Source organism: Chiloscyllium plagiosum, chromosome 11 (assembly GCF_004010195.1).
Source record: "Chiloscyllium plagiosum isolate BGI_BamShark_2017 chromosome 11, ASM401019v2, whole genome shotgun sequence".
NCBI lineage: Eukaryota > Metazoa > Chordata > Chondrichthyes > Orectolobiformes > Hemiscylliidae > Chiloscyllium > Chiloscyllium plagiosum.
Window position 1 is genome coordinate 81,958,161 of NC_057720.1, and position 20,173 is coordinate 81,978,333.

The following is a 20,173-nucleotide window of genomic DNA, read 5'->3' on the forward strand; positions in this document are numbered from 1 at the left end:
CAGCTGTGACCTGATGAGCCAAGATAGAAGAAAGTAGGAAGGATAAAGATAAGCTTGGAGCTTTGTTATGCTTTTAATGTAGTTAAGAAGCCCAAGGTGTTTCATAGGAAAGTTCACGAACTGTCACACTTCCATAAAGAAATATTAGGACAGGCAACCAAAAAAACAAATAGGTCTTAAACAACTTCTTAAAAAGGAGCCATGATGTGAAGATGGTGTTGGACTGGGGTGGACAAAGTCAAAAATTGCATGACAGTAAGTTATAGTCAAACTAGTTGATTTGAAATCACAAGCTTTCAGAGCGTTGTTCCTTTGTCAGGTGCTCCTTCGCCTGACGAAAGAGTAGTGCTCTAAAAGCTTGTGATTTCAAATACACCTGTTGGATTAAAACCCGGTGTCGTGAGACTTCTGTCTTAAAAAGGAGGAAAGTAGCACGGCAGGGTTTAGAAAGAGATCACTTCAGCTGAGGGCTTTGGCAGCTGAAGGCACAATCACATTGTGATGCAATTAAAATTGAGGTCAAAGTTAGAGGAACACAAATTTCAGCTTTGGCTTTAAGACTAGAGATTATTGATGTCTGCAGAATGGCAGAACAATGGGAGAATTTGCAAAAGAGATGAGAATTTTTAAAATGCTGGGCTATTAGTCGAGGTAACTTAAACACTGGGTCTGGGCAAATAGATTCAGTTGTGACAGACACTGCAAGTCACAACAAGGGCACCAGAATTTTGGATAAGCTAAAGTTTATTTAGAGGCACAATATCGAAGTTGTCTAGGGCATCATTGCAACAGGTTAGGTCTAGAAGTGACAAAGGCATGAAATTAGAGCTTCAAAAGCAAATGAACTGTGGGGCAGGGGTGGGGAGGGAGATAGGAGATGTTTCAGAGGTTAAGATAATCATGCAGCCATAGGTTCCTCAGACTAGGCATGAGTGTGACAGCCATGACAGAAATTCAAAAGCCAACAAATATACTGGAACAAATGTGAAATACAAGAATCAGGAGTTCTCATTTGCACTGTCAGGTCCTTTACTATACTGAGGTCTCAACATTTAATGCCTGAAGCAGGAAGCCACGATGCTGATTCATATTAGCAAACTGATGGTATTACTTAAAATCCTGTCACAAAGAAATTAATTTTGGGCATTTAAAACTTTGAATACAATTACAGCTTTCTGCACTTAGGACAGTGGAACAGTGACCACACAGCCCAGATTTTAACTTTTACTTGTCAGCTCAGGCTTCCTACAAAAGGCAGTCAGGGAATGTAATACCAAAATCTCTGAAGTTTTTTTAAAAACAGAAAACCTAGTTTCAAATTGTCCTTTTATGTACATTACTATATATATATTTATATACAGTAAACATTAAACTTAAGAGCAGCCAAGCAATTGACTTTGAATTCTTGCCAATAAATACAGCTGCAGGACCATTTGTTAAAAGAGTAAAACGTCTTTCGTGGTGCTATGTATTGTCAATCATCGATAATTCCTTTGAAATAGCGCTGTGGTAGTATAGTAATGGTCTGACTTAGAATTGCTAGTTCAAACAAAACAAAAGCTATGGGGACCTTAGCACCCTGACCTATTGAGAAACAGCAAACTACTCAAGATTCTCACCTCTGATTCTCAGCTAGTGACCCATGTTACCTTCAGTTAACCTGCGATACAAAGAGAATGTCTACGTAGATGTGAGAGCTTCTGCCTACGTTTTCATGAAACTGAGCAGGACGATTTGCAATCTGCAGATCTTTGAGTACATGGGAATGGATGTCCTACAGGGCAATGGGATCCAAAGTGCAGGATATGCTTCCTATACTTCCATTCCCTGTTGCTACTCTGCTTCATCATTAGGACACATGGATTCAATGCGCAACACAGCTTGATGGACAAGCTGTTGCATTTTGAGTGATGGCAGCATTCTCCTCCCATTTGTTGATGTCAATGCTGCTGAGCTTCAATGAGAGTTTCAGAGTCTCTGTAGGATATTCTTTCTCCTCCCTAAACTTTGGCCATTTGAGGGTTGAGAAGACAGGACACAGCAGGGGAGATGATGTCCTCTCACTGAGTCAGAACGATGCAGCTGCATTATTGCTGGTGGAATTCTCGTGTTCTTTTGTGTCGCTTGTACACAGTTCAAATTTCACTGCAATACAAGAGTGAGAGGTGATAATTGCTCTGAAGGCAAAGAATTTTATTGAGGTCCATAGGATTTTGTCATTGAACAGTTGCTGCCACAGTTTTATAGATATTGTTGATGCAACTGATCTGGTGTTGCATTTTTTTTTGTCAGTAGTGGCCTTTCGAAAGACGTGGTTGCCAAAGGATCAGAAATGCTCCAGATCTATGGGTGGTAGAATATTATTTGGCTGACCAGATCTACACTGACGAGTTCTATTTCGGCAATGCTCAAGGACAGGTGGACTTTCTCGACTACAGAATTGGAAGATTGAGAGTAGCCCCCAGATCTAGTGCAGTGTGGGCACTGACAGTGCAGTCATTTGATTACTGCAAGTCTTACCTTGCTATGGCGGTCAGTTGAATTTTCACAGAGGTAGGCAAGACTGAAGAGCTTTCCAACTCTGGAAATTTTGTGCCAGTTTGTTTTCCTACTTTAAGATCAGACTAACCTACATACCCTTCATGTGCATAAGAGACACTTATATGTCCCTAATGTATCTGACTCCACCACCACTGCTGGCAGTGCATTCTACACATCCACCATCGTATAAAGAACCTGCCTCTGACATCTCCCCTAAACCTTCCTCCAATCACCTTAAAATTATGACCCCTCATGATATCCACTTCCGCCATGGGAAAACATCTCTGGCTATCCACTCTATCTATGCCTCTCATCATCTTGTACACCTCTATCAAGTCACCTCTCATCCTTCTTCACTCCAAGAAGAAAAATCCTGGCTCCCTCAACCTTTATTCATCAGAGATGCCCTCTAAATGCAGGAAGCATCCTGGTAAATCTCCTCTGCACCCTCTCTGAACATTCCACATCTTTCCTATAATGAGGCAACCAGGGCTGAACACAATATTCCTAGTGTGTAATAACCATGGCTGCAGCATAGCCACGCAGCTAAAACTCAATCCCCCTGCTAATCAAAGCCAACACACCATATGCCTTCCTGGCAACCCTGTCAACTTGGGTGGCAACTTTGAGGGATATATGGACATGGACCCCAAGATCCCAGTTTCTCCACACTGCCAAGAATCCTGCCTTTAACCCTGTAATCTGCATTCAAATTCTACCTTCAAAAATGAATCACTTCACACTTTTCCAGGTTGAACGCCATCTGCCACGTCTTAGCCCAGTTCTGCATCCTGTCAATGTTCTGTTGCAACCTCCACATTATCCACAACTCCACAAACCCTCATGTCATCGGCAAACTTACCAACCTACCCTTCCACTTTCTCCAAGTCATTTATAAAATCACAAACAGCAGAGGTCCCAAAACAGATCCCTGCAGAACATTACAGGTAACCAAGCTCCAGGCTGAGTACCTTCCATCTACCACCGTCCTCTGTCTGCTATGGGCCAGCCAATTCTGTATCCAGATAGCCAGATTTCCTGTATCCCATGCCTCCTTACTTTCTGATGAGCCTACCATGGGGAACCATATCAAACACCTGGCTAAGGTCCATGTACACAACATCCACTGCTCTACCTTCAATGCGTTTTGTCACGTCCTCAAAGAATTCCAAAGGTTTGTGAGGCATGACCTGCCCTTAAAGCCATGCTGATGATCTCTAATCAAACTGTGGGTTTCCAAGTAATCATAAATCCTGTCTCAGAATCCTCTCCAATACTTTAGCCACCACTGATGTAAGACTGACTGGTCTGTAATTCCCAGGATTATTCTTATTCCCTTTCTTGAAGAAGGGAATAACATTTGCCTACCTCCAATCATCAGGCACTACTCCAGGGGAAGTGAGGGCACTTATTCTTTTGATTTGCTTTCCAGTTTTAAGGGTAGCGGAACTTTATTTTGCACCTTTACTTGTGCAGATTTCTCAGCAAATTCATGTGCAAGAATTATTCAGCCAAGAAAAACAGCTTTTGTTTTATGTAGTACCTTTTAATGCGATTAAATAACTTGTGACTTGAGAATAACCTGTGTTTTTACATTCTGGTTGATATATTTTTCCCAAGTTATTCCTGAAGATGTTGGTAGGTTGCTTAGCTCTTTCCACTTTGCAATAGGAACTGCAGCTGTCTTGAGTGGAACATTTGAAACTAACATCTTCAAATCTGGATTGAGGTCAAACAAAAGTGCCTGACAACTTTTATACAACGTGCAATCTACCTGTAAGTACCACTTCAGACTTCCAGACAGAGAATAATCTTTGCTAAACAGGGACCTTAGCTGGACCAATGTGGCCAACCTCTACCAATGAGACCTTAATACAGACTAAAACATCCGGAGGTAGAAGTTTATTCACTAAAGCCCAAGGGAATACTAAAATGGACCAAATTGCTGAAATCAGAGTAGAGGTTTTGAAGGATGATCCAATGTAGGGTGCTTCAGCCTGTCAGAAGGTTTGAAATATTTGAATACATCAAGGCAAGAGAACACAAGATCAAGGACAAACCCAGAGAGATTGTGTTTATTTTGACACAGACTAATCAATGGTTAGAGCAGGCTGATGGGAAAGGTGGTTGAGGACAACCAGAGGCTCAATAAACAGGGAGCTACTGTAACAGGAAGTAGTATGAGGCCAAACAGTACTTGTGAAATTAGAGAAAGTGAACACAAGACATTTGGCTACCTGGACAATAACTTCTATTTGTAACAAATAAATTAAGCAGTCATGATTTGATTGATAAGGGATAATGTAGGTTTGTAAATTTAAAGATATCAACAGTTCTCGCAAAGCAACTAGCAATTCAACATTTTGATTTGTTGTCAATTTGTCTTTGATTTCACAGAAACTTTATTTTTGATCGATATAAAAGTAAACAAGGCATTAACCAGACCAGACTTAGAATATGTTAACAGTTTTGATCACTCTTTTTAAGGAAAAACATATTGGCATTGGAAGCAGTCCAGAGCAGATTCATTGGTTGGTTCTGCACATGGAAGAATTTGCTTATGAGGAGAGTCTGAGCAAGTTTGGCTTATGCTCAACATTTAGGGAAAGAGAAGATCTTACTGAAACATGCAAAATACTTCGGGGGCTTGTCAGAATAGAGTATGAGAAATTGTTTCCCTGTTGTGGGAGAGTCCAGGACGAAGAGGACAATCTCAGAGGAAGGAGTCATGCATTTAAAACAGAGATTAGAAGCAATTTCTTCTCTCAGAAGAGAGTAAATCGACAGCATCCTTTACCACCAAAGGCTGGGTTCATTAAGCATATTTAAGAGTGAAATGGGTAGATTTTTAAATCAGCAAAGCAATCAAAGATTACGGGAAGTCAGAAAAGTGCAGTTGAAGATGATCAGATCATCAATCATCTCTCTGAATTATGGAGCAGACTCAAGGGGCTGAATGACCTACCGCTGTTCCTACATCCCATTGTATGCTAACATCTATTTGACAGGAGACTGCATGGAATTCAGCTCTGGGTGAACTTGGATCCTACGGCATGCATTGGTTGAAATGTGCTCAGATAGTTTAAAGCATCTCCTTACCTTCCCACAGGCTGCAGAGGGTCGGAGAGAGATAGGTCGCTACTTGACGAGGCACTAAGGGGCCGTTCTTGACCTTTATTCTCTTTGTCAGATTCCCCTGAAGGTTGGTAAACAGCCTTTTGCTGGACAAAAATTAAAAAAATTTTTTATTAGAATGTCCTAAACAGTTTGCAAACCAAAGGTTACCTTTTCATAGTATGTGATGCATCACATCATTAAAATTTGAAAGTGACGTGAACAAGCAGTTTAGGTGTTCATCAGTCAAGAGTGTGATTAGATTAGATTCCCTACAATGTGGAAACAAGCCATTTGACCCCATAAGTCCACACCAACCCTCTGAACAGTAACCCACCCAGACCATTTTCCCTCTAATGTACCTAACACTTTGGGCATGGCCAATTCACCTAACTTGCACATCTTTGGACTGTGGGAGGAAACTGGAGCACCCAGAGGAAACCCAAGCACACACTGGGAGAATGTGCAAACTCCATTCTGACAGTCACCAGAGGCTGGATTTGAACCCGGGTCCCTGGCTCTATGAGGCAACAATGCTAACCACCAAGCCACCCATGGTGGTGCTGGAAAAGCACAGCCAGTCAGGCAGTATCCAACAAGCGGCGGAATCGACATTTTAAGCATAAGCTCTACTTCAGGAATGAGGATTGTGGGCTAAAGGGGCTGAGAGATAAGGGGGAGGGGTAGCTGAGAATGTGATAGTTAGATGAAGGTGAGGGTGAAGGTGATAGGTGAGAAAAGAGGGTGGAACAGATTGGTGAGAAGGAAGATGGACAGGGAGAACAGGTCAAGAGGGTGCCGCTGGGTTGGAAGGTCGGATCTTGGTTGTTTTTTTTGGGGGAGGGGGCACGGTACTGATCCCCTGTGGTTGATGGGATGTGCAAGGTGATCAGCAGCAGATGTAATTGGACCACATTAAGTATATTCTTATTTCGGGCTGATCAGCAAGTTCATGGATGTTACAAACATTGGTGGGATGGAAGTCAATAATGAGGAGGCTGGTCAATGGATTGGTCAGTGGCAGATGGAATTCAATCCAGATAAATGTGAGGTGATACACTTGGTTAGGAGAAACAAGACAAGGGAACACATGATAAATGGTAGAACCTTGGGAAGCACCAGGGTTCAGAGGAACCATGGTGTGCATGCACACCGTTTCCTTAAGGTAGCTGAAAGGACAGATAAAATGGTAAAGGTGGCATGGGAGACATTTGTCTTTGTTAGCAGAGGCAAAGAGTTCAATAGCAGGGAGATTTCACTGGAAATGTATAAGAAGTTGGTGAGGCAATGACTAGAATATTATGTGCAATTTTGGAATTCACATGATAGGAAAGATGTGATTGTGTTGGAGAGGGTGCAACAAAAATTTACCAGGATGTTGCCCGAGCTGCTGAGTTTTAGTTAAGAATAGAGTTTGGAAAGACTGGAGTTGCTTTCCTTGGAGCTGAGAAGACTGGTGGGGTGGGGGAGGCATAATTGAAATGTATAAAATTATGACGGGCATAGATTGAAGAGACAGGAATAAACTCTGTCCCTCAAATGAGGGATCAATGGCCAGAGAGCAGAGATTTAAGGGGCAGAAGGTTTCGAGGGGATGTGAGGAAAGATTTTACACCCAGAGACTGGTGAGAATCTCGAACTCACTATAACAGAGTGGTTGAGGGCAGAAACCCTCATAGCATTGAAATAGTATTTACATGTGCACTTGTAATGCCAAGGCATAAGATGGCTATGGGCCAAGAGCTGAGAAATGTGATTAGAATCGTAAGGTGATTGAATTTGACTGGCGCAGACTCAGCAGGCCAAAGACCCTTTTTGTGTGCTGTAGATCTAATTCTAATTCTCAGCTAACAAAATCTGCTCACCAATCAAAAATTATCCTAGAATCAAGATAACCTGGTCTGTCTGCTTCCTACCAAACATCCTCTTAATCTCTTATCCTCCATGCCTTCCACCTTCATCTCAAACAAGAATCAAGGAGTCCCACCCTGCCTGCACCCCCCACACTGATTTTCTCTCATCAGGTTTGCATCCTTAACTAACATTGAAGCTGCCCTAGTCAGGATCATAAGTGACACATTCTGGGACTGTAGCTGCCTCTATGACTTCTCTGCAGATAACTTCTATCTTTTCATCTACTTCTCTTATTTTGGAGGGCTACTTAATATCTATTTTCAAGTTTTTAGTCACCCCTTCTAATGTCTCCTCCTTAATGTCTCCTCTTTTGATAAGTTTTCTGCACTTAATATGCGGTAAAAATGCAAGTTGTTATCTGAACCGACACCTTCACTGGCAACACAGCTGGCTAAACAACACCTCACACACCTGCTACCAGATAGCAGCAAATTTAGTGAAGCTACATTAAATTTACACTTAACTGAAGCTTTCAACAGAATCTGGCACTGTGTACTCACATCTTGTTTCATGATATGCTCGCAGCTCTGAAATACCATTTCAAATCACTATCAGCATTCGCCTCCTTTCCACCAGTGCAGGAATCTCTGCACGGTGCTGCTCTCCCTGCTTTGTCACTACGCAACCTCTTCCACTCATGACTGCCACCAAGATGATTTTCACTTAGAACATAAAACAGTGCAACTCAATATCAAACGAATCATTACCGGTCTCTCTTGATGCACTAATTGATGGTGTGATGGCTCTTCAACTTTTGCTGGCTCAGACACATACTTCAAGAATGTCTCCTGTAAACGTTTCTGACACATTGGTTCTGGCTTGGGTTTGGAGAAAGCTTCTTTTTGCTTTCTGTAGAGTTCCTGCAGCCGTTTGTTCTTTTGTTCCATTGCTTCTTTCTGGGCTTTCTTCTCCTCTGTCTGCCTCTTCTTCCTCTCTACCTGCTGCCTGGCAATATATTGGCGCACTTCCTCCGCATCATAGTGCCGCAATCGCTTCAGCTGCATTTCTGTGCACAGGTTGTGCCTCTCCTGCTTCCTCTTAACAGGGCTCGTACTTCTCGAAGAGAATCGGACTCCAGCTGGCTGCTTACCTTCTTCTAAACTAGTCTTTTCTGCTGGGATGTCCTGATGGGTTGTCTTGAGCTGAAGGTCATCAAGAATCCCTCGTACTTCCGCTGGCAGGACACGTGTATTCAGCGTATCCAATTCATTCTGCCCCTCTTTCTTTCTTTGGTCAGTCTCTGGCTGCTGTTCAGCTCTCTGCCTCTCAGAACTTCTGGGGCGCAAAGTTTTAGAAGCTTCGAGTTTGATATCAAAGTCTGTTCTTGCGGTATTTCCTGTAGAAAGTGAATTTTAAGAATTTGAGTGAGAAGATTACTTCTTTTAGGAATGAGGTGGATAGCTTTGCATTCATTACTGACAAACAGTGGTACCTATAAGGTGTACTGCAACAAATCAAGGCTCATTTACAAGAACCTTCCAAACTCTCATACTCTACTATCTAGAAGGACAGGTACAACATATACCTAGAAACAATATCCCCTGAAAGTTCCTTTCCAAGCTACTCACCTCGCGGAACTACATCACCATTCTTTCATTGTCGCTGATTTAAAGTCCTAGAACACCATTCTTAACAGTACAATGACTGCAGGACTGCAGGTCACGAAAACAGCTCCTGACTACTTACTCCAAAACAATTAGGGATGGACAATAAATGGTGGCCTCACCAGCAACACCCAGATCCCACAAATGATGATGATAAAAATGCTATTCTTCCTTGAATGTGATTGTGAGAACATTGCAGAAAAACAAAATTATGAAGACTCAAACAGAAATTACAGGTGGTGAGGGACAAACTATGAAAGTTTAGCACCCACCATCTTTGGAGTTGGTTTCCACTACATTGTTAAAGCTGACCCAAAGATACAGTTCACTATGGTAAGGTGTTCAAATATCAGGAGACACAGCTAACAATAAGGAATAAGAAGTCAGGTGACATTTGTTTTCAAACTTGTGAAACAAATAATAATAGAAGTTCACATGATGTGCACTTCTAGAAACACCTGAGTCAGTGGAATGCAACAGGTAACTGGATTGAGTTAGAAATAGGATGATCTTCATTAGAATTTGCATCCTTGGGCCTTTATGAAAATGAACAAACCTGCTTACAGCTTAATTCTCAAATACTAAGCAAGCCCATCAAAATTACAGTAATATAGTACCAGAAACCTGGAATTTCAAAGTTTTAACAAAGCCTATAAATAATCATGAACTGTGTGTTGTTTGGGGAAACTGGGGCTGTAGGCGGGGAGAAAGGAAAGAATATGTTGTACAAAGAAATCTTCAGAACCTCTCCCATAAACAATGCGAAAGGCATATCGTTGTAAACAATGTGGGTGAGATCAAATGTTGCTCATTCATGTCTCACTCCTAAAACCAAAACACAGTTAAACAAGGTTCTCAGCCCCAATATAGGTTCATACATTATCAACAAAGCCAATCACAGCATTAGTGCACACACTAACTCTTCAATAGGTGAACTGATGAACATGAACAGATCACTCACTATTTATAAGCAGGGGTCAAAATATTCAAGATCAGCTGAGACAAAAGGTTTGAGGGTTGATCAGCTACTCACTTGATCTGGCAATCCTCTCTCTCCCAGCTCTTGCAATGGCAGCCTTTTCATTTTCCTTCACTGGTTTAGGTGCAGGTCCCAGAACCATCTTCACCAGCTTTATACCTTCCCGCCAGGAGCCTGTGCTGATCACATGAGCACCTGAAAGAAAACAACAGCATCTATGAATTGAAGTCCAGAGAAGCCAGGCTTTGAGCCCACAAAATGCTCATTCTTTGAAGTCTACACAAATCTTCAAGGCACATTTTCCTAGCACAGAACAAAAACAATCAAAATCCAACTCTACAAACTGCATTTAAAGCCAAAGCCCTGGCAGCAACTAATGAGAACTCAGTCGCCTGCAACTTCATGTCCAAACTTCAGTCCAGGATTTAAGGACATCAAATGATAACTTCTATGCTTGCTCCTCATAGGAATCTTCCCAAATTCTTCGGCTTCTGCATTTCTATACACGTCCTGTTCTTTCAGTACTCATTTCATATTCCCCCATCATGTTACTTGCACATATAGTTTAATCCACAGCTCGCCCAGTTCACCAACTGGCACAGATTAGCTGACATTTTCCAATGATACTCAACCAAAATCATTCTTTCTAATTCCTACTGATGCCTTCAGCTTCACCCAGGATGAGCCATGTAGCACACAATTTCACTATGCTGGCTCATTCTTTGTTGTCACTCCTGAATTATAACCAGACAGCTACCAGAATTACAAATTGTCATATCCAGAATGATATTCACTTGGTTCAAAATGCCTTCTTCCCTTGAAGAAAATTTCAAGGCATTTACCAAGATTCAGACAGCATGTCACTTCCACCAGAGCTAGAAAACTGGGGGTTCAAATCTTATATGTGGAAATTGAGTACATAATCTGGGCTGAGATAGGAGTGGAGGACCAAAAGGATGCTATATAATCAGGGTGGTCTGTTTGAATGAGACTAAACCGAGAGACTGCCTTCTCAGAATGATTGTACAGATACAACAGTATATTGAAAGAGTTGGTGCAAAGAGGTTTGCTGCTCTGTTGGCCACTATTTATTCCTCAGTCAATAACAAACAAGTTAGCTGATTATTAAAACACTGTCTTGTGACCATGCTATGCAATTATATCAAAATCTTTGTTTTTAAATCTTTTCAGTCTCGCTCTCCTTTGCCAGATGACCTTCTGTATTGTCTTACCAGTGTTCTCTGTTTAACTATCTGCATTCCAGTTAATTCATGACAGCTACTCTGCAATGTTCTCTTGAACTGTTTGCTACATCCATCTCTTTTCTTTGATAAATCTAGCCTTATTTTGATCTTGTTCAGTTTTCCACCTCAGCATCCCCACTTCTGAATGGCTGTTCACCTTATTCCCTCATAAAAGGCTCTCAGGTCTACTTGATGGAATCTGTCTAATGATTCAGTAATTGATATTGGGATTCAACATCTTGCTGCTAAATGAAATAAAGTAAACCTTAAAGACAAATCTCTAACAGTATTTATGACAAGATACTCCAATTCGTCTGGAGAATAATCATATCTGCAATCTTATTGTGCCTTTTGCCACCACAGAATATCCAAAAGAACATAGAGATGTACGGCACGGAAACAAACTCTTTGGTCCAACCTGTCCATGCCAACCAGATATCCCAACACAATCTAGTCCCACCTGCCAGCACCTGGCCCATATCTCTCCAAGCTGAAACTTTATTGCTGGAACAGCACAGCAGGTCAGGCAGCATCCAGGGAACAGAAGATTCGACGTTTCGGGCACATGCCCTTCTTCAGGAGCATGTGCCCGAAACGTCGAATCTTCTGTTCCCTGGATGCTGCCTGACCTGCTGTGCTGTTCCAGCAATAAAGTTTCAGCTTTGATCTCCAGCGTCTGCAGACCTCACTTTCTCCCCATGTCTCTCCAAACCCTTCCTATTCATATACCCATTCAGATGCCTTTTAAATGTTGTAATTGTACCAGCCGCCACCACTTCCCCTGGCAGCTCATTCCATACACGTACCACTGTCTGTGTGAAAATGTTGCCCCTTAGGTCTCTTTTATATCTTTCCCCTCTCACCCTAAACCTATGCCCTCTAGCTCTGGACTCCACCAACCCAGGGAAGATACTTCAACAAATCCATTTTGAAAAGTAGCCTGCATCATGTGGGCAAAAGGAGCAACCAATTTGAACTCAATAGGTTTGACGAGAGATTAGCAAGGTAAATGGACAGTAACCCTGTTTTTGCATAATGTAAGTTAAGCAGCAAAGTTGATTGGGACACTCACTGGATGAACTCCTGTGTTCCTTTTCAAATAGAATGACTCACATCTCTTGCATCTTTTAATGTAATAAAATGTCCAAAAATAACATATGGCATTGCAGTAGATTCTTCTAAATCCCTCTGAATGGGCAGTGAAGGGATCACAGATTCATGCTGCATCGATCACCAGCACTTCTTCAGCAATGTATTCAGAGTCAGCCTTCTATGTCCTAGGGTGGGGTCTCAACCAACAACCTTCAGATTCAAATGCAATAATGCCATTGGGAATCAAGCAGAGATGTAATTCAGCCAATTGCAGCATCCCAACGACAACTGCACCTTTAAAGCTAGCCCCACCTAGTAATCAGTGTTCCTTTCTCTGACAAACCAGGGTGCTGAATTCTAGTGACAGCAGGATAAGGCTGTCTGGGTTGTGCTTTGGACAAATGTACAGGGGCTGGGAAATGATAATTTCAGTCTTCGCCACCAATTCTATTATTTAGAATTAGATAGGATGGGGATATGGATATTTGTAAAGCAATTCTCTAACATGCATAAAATCAAATGGTAACGGTAAATAATCTGACAGTAATATATATAATTAGCATAGGAATATCCTAATTACGTGCAATGATCAATAAACAACAGTGGCTTGAGAAAATGATTTCTAAAGCTCAGACAAGAGTACAAGAGTGTTAAAAGCAGAACCCTGCTGCTTGCTTTCTTTCAGCTGCAAGGCTATTAATAGGAAGTGCTGATGAACCATTCATAATCAGTGTCAGGCAGTGCAGCAAACCCCTTCCCCCAACCCCCCCAATCCACCTCAGCATCTGCACAAAAGGCAGAAGACTTCAGTTCACTGTGAATGCAGGACTTTTGCTATATTTAGCACACAGACAGTGCAACCTCTATGCTTGCCTGAGATGGGTTACTTTATGAGAACCTGTTCTACATCAAAGGAACAAACAGAAATCAGGGGCAACTCCCAGAGGTTTGCTGCGCATGCTTTTAGCCAGTATAATAATAGGAAAAATACATTAATGCTCTGAGCAGCGAAAAATTGGAACACAAGTTTAAATCCTGCTACCTTAATCCTCTCAACAGCTCAGAATTAGGACATAGCTTTAAACCCAATTTTCCATGCCATGTGCTCCAAATAGCAGCTGTACTCCAAGATATCTGGTGCTCATGAGTTATGATAATTTTGCATCTTTAAGTGGTTTTTACTCAACGAAGTACTGTGAAGTGTAGTCATTGTGTAATGTGTGAAACATGGTAGTAAACTTATGCTTAACAAACCCCTCAAATCAGCAATATGATAATAATTACATAATCTGTTTGTGATGTTGATTGAAGGATAGATGTTGGTCTGGACACCATGTACAACTTCCCTGCTCTCTTGTGTAAGTGCCTTATAGCATCTTTTATGCCTCAAGTAGCTGAATAGGGCTACAGTTTAACATCTCATATGAAAGATGGGTCATCTCAGAGTGCAGTGCTTCCTCAGTACCACATGGGAACACAAAAATAGGCCATTCAAGTTTGCTCCTCCATTCAAATCAATCACGGCTGACGATCCAGTTCAATGCCTTTATTCCACATGCTAACTTTAGGTCATTGGTATTTAGGAATCCGTCAACCTTGTTTGGAACATACACAATTGCTGAGCTGCCACAGCACTCTGGCGTACAGTATTCCAAAGATTCACAAATCCCATTTACAAAAAACACATCTTCAGGTGAATTCTCACCAAAGTTCTATATAATTGACACAACTTTTACTAAGCCTGTACTCAAACTAGACTGCTCTATTCCTGAAGTGCTTTTGCCCGAAACATTGATTTTCCTGCTCCTCGGATGCTGCCTGACCTGCTGTGCTTTTCCAGCACCACTCTAATCTAGACTCAAACGAGATTGGCCCAGAGTGGGAGTGACATCATCATTTTTGGTGCTATTCATTCCTACCAGGAACAGGCTGCCGACACAGAGTTATCCTATCCACTAACCATTTTCAAGTCACCCATTAATTACAGCCCCGCAACAGTATGGTCAAAGGTAGGCAAATCCACACAAGGTAAGTGGAAGTTGTAGCATTATCTGATGGCTTAAAGCCTCACCTGAATACAATTCTCCCTCCTCTCCCAAAACAAAAGCAATATCTTTCGAGTTTTGAGAAGATTTGTAGCTCAGATTGAGGCTCTGGATGTAAAGTTTGCTCGCTGAGCTGGTAGGCTCATTTTTAAGACGTTTCATCACCATTCTAGGTAACATCAGTGAGCCTCTGGTGAAGCACTGGTGTTAGTGACCCGCTTTCTATTTATGTGTTCATCACCTGGGTTGGTGATGTAATTTCTTGTTCTTTTTCTCAGAGGGTAGTAAATGGGGTCCAAGTCAATGTGTTTGTTGATAGTGTTCTGGTTGGAATGCCATGCTTCTAGGAATTCTTGTGCATGTCTCTGTTTGGCTTGTCCGAGGATGGATGTATTGTTCCAGTCAAAGTGGTGTTCTTCCTCATCTGTAGGTAAGGATACTAGTGAGGGGGTCTTTTTTTTTGTGGTTAGTAGAAGTTCACAGTGGCTAGTTTTCTGCCTGTCTGTCTACTTTACTGTTTGTTACAGTTCTTGCAAGGTATTTTGTAGATGACATTAGTTTTGCTCGTTGTTTGTATCGGGTCTTTCAAGTTCATTAGCTGCTGTTTTAGTGTGTTGGTGGGTTTGTGGGCTATGATGCCAAGAGGTCTGAACAGTCTGACAGACAGTCGTTTCCGAAATGTCTTTGATGTAGGGAAGAATGGCTAGGGTTTCTGGGTACATTTTGTCTACTTGTTTGGGTTTGTCCAAATACTTCATTGGACAAACAGGCAAAAAACTAGCCACTAGAATACATGAACATCAACTGCCGACAAAAAGACATGATCCGTTCTCACTTGTATCATTACATACGGATGAGGAAGAACACCACTTCGACTGGAACAACACATCCATCCTAGGACAAGCCAAACAGAAATATGCACGAGAATTCCTACAGACATGGCATTCCAACTGGAACTCCATCAACAAATACATATACTTGGACCCCATTTACCACCCTCTGAGAAAAAGAACAGGAAATGACCACCACAGGATATGACATCACCAACCCAAGGAAACCTAAACACAAATAGGGCGGCACGGTGGCTCAGTGGTTACCACAGCTGCCTCACAGCACCAGGGTCCCAAGTTTGATTCCAGCCTTGGGTGACTGACTGCGTGGAGTTTGCACATTCTCCCTGTGTCTGCGTGGGTTTCCTCCAGGTGCTCCAGTTTCCTACCACATCCAAAGATGTGCAGGTCAGGTGAATTGGCCATGCTAAATTGCCCATAGTGTTAGGTGCATTAGTCAGAGGGAATGGATCTGGGTGGGTTACTCTTCGGGGGGTCAGTGTGCACTTGCTGGGCCGAAAGGCTGTTTCCACACTGCACGGAATCTTACCTCAGAAAGCAGGTCACTAACACCAGTACCTCACTAGAGGCTCACTGATGATGTTACCTAGTATGTTGACAAAACGTCTGAAAACAAACCTTCCAGCTCTGCGAGCAAACTTATGTGCAGAGCAGTATCTTTCATTAACAAGCAGCTTAGAAAGTACAGATTTTATTAAAGAATTTTTTTTTTTTTTAAAAAGAATGTCTATTCTTGATGAAAGGAATTTCCCCAATTGTAGAAACCAATGTGAGCACCATGCAGCAAGGTCAGCACAGCCATATTTTAAGTGATGCTGTTTGCTTTATTTGAATAGCACACTTCTCTTGAACCCAAGAACAATAGGATCTTCATTGCCATGAGGGCTGGGGTGGGAAAAGTATTGATTTAGGCACAGATTTTCAATCAGTATCCTTTTGAAAGAGAACAGACTCAAATACATTTCTCATTACACTCTTACAATCAGCATGAAGCAACATTAATATTAGTTTAAGCTGGATTTGGAACTTCATCCGAAATAGATCCAACGCTCCCATACAATCAAAACCAGAGAATAAACTTTTCAAAAGAAAATCCAGACAATATCATCCCATTCCTTTAGGAAATGCTTTCAATGCTTTCATACCAATGATCGCACAAATGGTAAATAACAGTTTAAAAAGTAATAACAATTTAATCAATAGATTAAATTTAGAAAAAAATATTATAATGCAGGACAGATAACCCTGGACTAGTTCGATGACTTAAACAAATTGCTCAGCAGGATTCCCAGTACAAAAATATTCAAATTCTGTCACAACTACTGTGTGTTAAGTGTGCTTTGACAGGACTGCCTACCTCAATTAGTCACTTGAGATTGAAAACTCAAAATTTTACTGACATTGATAGTTGCGTCACTGGATATCAGTAAATCGCACAGGGTGTTCACCTGAAATTCTAGCTTGTCATTCTGAACATGACTCAGCACTAGGAAACTTTACAATGGTGGAAGCAATTTAAGATTACAAACAATATCAGAGTAATACAAATAAATGGCGTATTGGTTTAAATGTGGGGTTTTGAGAGTCTCTTGCTACTAATATCTCATGCATCGCAAGAGACAAGGCTGCGCTGATAGCTCACATTTGGATTTCAGATCAATTAAAACTTTTACTGAAAGGATAAAGATATCAAAAGGATCACACAACAAATTGCTGTACCATCTGCACATTTAAGACCTTAATAAAGAGCTGTATACCACATGGTGTTGAATGCAGACTACCTTATAACCTGTCATTTGACATTTAATCAAGTGAAATATGAAATTCAACCAAGCACCTTAGTGTGTTTTGTGGAAGACCTCTACTTCATATATAGAATACATAAAAGACAGCAGGATTCACAATCTCATCTGAAGTCATTACTATATAATCAAATCCAGCTTAAACTAATATTTTGTGTTAAATGAAACTTAATGTCCAAATAACATACAACTGCAGAAAACCAATTTAAGCAACCCCTAGTAACAAATGTTTAATTTTGTTTGTTGATTGCCTTCATCCAAATGTCTAAAAAATGCAATAACGGCTATGGATAGGTCAAAGCTAGTCAGTATGGTGCTCATATTTCCTGTGTTGTTGATAATCAAAGGTGGTAGATGATCAATATCCTCCAATGTGTTACTCATCAAGACTTTGATCACTGAATTTGAGATAGATACAATGAGGCTCAAGCCTTCACTCATCGTTTACTTATGTGCAATCTGAGTCACCTCGTCATGGTGAGATCAATTTCCATGGAGTAGATGCATAATTATGTTAACACAAGATTCACTTAAAAGAATTCCCTATAAAACAGTTGTGAATTATTTAGGTTTCTAAGAAGATTCCAAATATCTGTGCAGGTTAAGGCTCTGCTACATGCTTCATTTTGTTTCTGTACAAGATTAAGGATCAGCAGAATACTTTGTGCTTTACCCATGCACACTGTCTGCAAAGAGAACCAAGTTAGCTAGCCTTAAATAGAAAATCTGGTTCACTCACTCGGTTTAGCGTCAGGGCTTGGTGATTGAGCAACTTTTTGCACTTTCCGCACTGGTTTAGTGATTTTCTTCTCTTTAACTTTTTCACATGTGGCTTCCTTCATTTTGCTACTCTCTGTCAAAAAAAAATAAAAGTCAACGACTGCAGGTAAGAGTGACAGATCAGTTTAGCATTTGACTAACTTATTTCAATTAAGGTGCATAATTAGCATACATGTAAATTATACATTTCATTTTAATTAGAACCAGTAATGGTTTCAAATATTTCACAATCTGGATCAATCTGGAGATGTTGGGGCTTTCTCCTTCGAGCACAGAAGATCAAGAGGAATTTAATGGAGCTCTTTAAAGTCAGAAATGGTTTCGATAAAGATAATCTGTTTCCAATGGCGGAGGTGTTGATAAACAAAGGGCATAAATGAGTTGATTAGCAATTGAAGCAGTAGCAACATGAGGAAAAAAAATTTTACTCCACAAATGAGGATCTGGAATTCACTGTTTGATCGGGAGCTCAATCCAGCTCAATTTAACAGTTGTTTTCAAAGATAAATGCACGAGAAAATAAGTTGAAAGGTTATGGGGATCAACTAAGGGAAAGACTAAATGAACTGCTCTTTAAGAAAGCCAGCACTTGATAGGACGAATAGCCATCTTCTCTGGTGTACTATTCTGTCAAGTAGCTAACAATATGCTTAGAATAGGTCAGTGAAATAAGAGTTAACTGTAACTATACAGAGTAACAATAGTCACTGAACTTGCACAACTCTTTCAAGGCCACCAATTCCAAATGTGCATGAATAACAAATCTCCGCAGATTCTTTGAAAAAGAAAAATCGGTTGAATTCATACAATTGCATCCAAAAGCCAATGTTCCCACAAAGCTATTAGTATAAAGCACCAACAAAAACAAATTATTAGAAAAGCCCAGCAGGTCTGGAGGCATCTGTGGAGAGAAATCAGAAGTAACATTTCGGATCCAGTAACCTTCCTCAGAATGGGAATAACATGAAGGATAGAGCAGTGGATGCTGTTTACATGGATTTTAGCAAGGCTTTCGACAAGGTTCCTCATGTAGGCTCACCCAGAAGGTTAAGGTGCATGGGATCCATGGTGACTTGGTTGCATGGATTCAGAATTGGCTTGCACTTGGAAATTCGAGGTTGGTGGTAGAAGGGTGGTGTTCCACAGGGAACAGTACTGGGACCTGTGCTGGTGATATATATAAATGACTTGGATGAAAATGTAGATGGGTGGGTGAGTAAGTTTGCAGATGATACAAAGATTGATGGAGTTGTCATAGGATATAGATCAGTTGCAGATATGGGTGGAGAAAAATGGCAGGTAGAGCTTAATCTGGGTAAGTGTAAGGTGCTGCACTTTGGGAGTCTAAATGTTAAGGAAAAGTATATAGTTAACAGCAGGACCCTGAACAGCATTGATGTACAGAGGGATCTTGGGGTTCAAGTCCATAGCTCCCTAAAGGTGACCACGCAAGTAGATATGGTGCTAAAGGCAGCAAATGGCATGCTCGCCTTTATTGGTCAGGGAATCGAGTACAAGAGTCAGGATGTCATGTTGCAGCTTTGTAAGACTTTGGTTAGGCCACACAAAGTATTACGTTCAATTCCGATCACTACATTACAAGAAGGATGTGGAGGCTTTGAAGAGGGTGCACCAAGAGTTTAGAGGATGCTGCCTGGATTAGAGGGTATGAGCTATAAGGATGGACTAGAAAAACTTGGGTTGTTTTTATCTGGAGAGGCAGAAGCTAAAGGGAGATCTGATTGAAGTCTATAAAATTATGAGATGCTGAGATAGAGTTGATGGTCAAAATCATCTCCCCCCGCCAGAGTTGAAATGTCTAATACTAGGGGGCATGCATTTAAAGGTTGGGGGGGGGGGTTCAAAGGAGATGCAAGGGGCAATTTGTTTTTACACAAAGTGGTAGGAGTCTGGAACGTACTGGCATGTGGCTGATATGACAGCCCTGTTTTATAGACTTTTAGGTCAGCACATGAACATTCAAGAAAATGGAGGATTATGGACTCAGGGATTAGTCTAATTTAGCATCACGTTCGACACAACGTCATGGGCCAAAGGGCTTGTTCCTGTGCTGTGCTGTTTTATGCTGTCAGGTCTGAGTTTTTCCAGCAATTTTTTAGATTACATTACAGTGTGGAAACAGGCCCTTCGGGCCAACAAGTCCACACCGACCCGCCGAAGCGCAACCCACCCATACCCCTACATCT

At 41.3% G+C, this 20,173-nt stretch overlaps 1 protein-coding gene across 6 annotated transcripts in view; it reads right to left on the reverse strand.

Annotated features, from left to right (window-relative positions):
- The window catches only part of cep350 (centrosomal protein 350), a 136,304-nt gene that overhangs the window by 88,851 nt on the left and 27,280 nt on the right, over window positions 1–20,173 (reverse strand). For all 6 annotated transcript variants that reach the window (XM_043699941.1, XM_043699940.1, XM_043699942.1 and 3 more), the window contains exons 7-10: window positions 17,926–18,039; window positions 10,207–10,347; window positions 8,277–8,905; window positions 5,641–5,762 (exon numbers count right to left, since the gene is read on the reverse strand). In XM_043699941.1, the coding sequence (XP_043555876.1) occupies window positions 5,641–5,762; window positions 8,277–8,905; window positions 10,207–10,347; window positions 17,926–18,039 (1,006 nt within the window). The remainder of the gene's footprint in view (window positions 1–5,640; window positions 5,763–8,276; window positions 8,906–10,206; window positions 10,348–17,925; window positions 18,040–20,173) is intronic.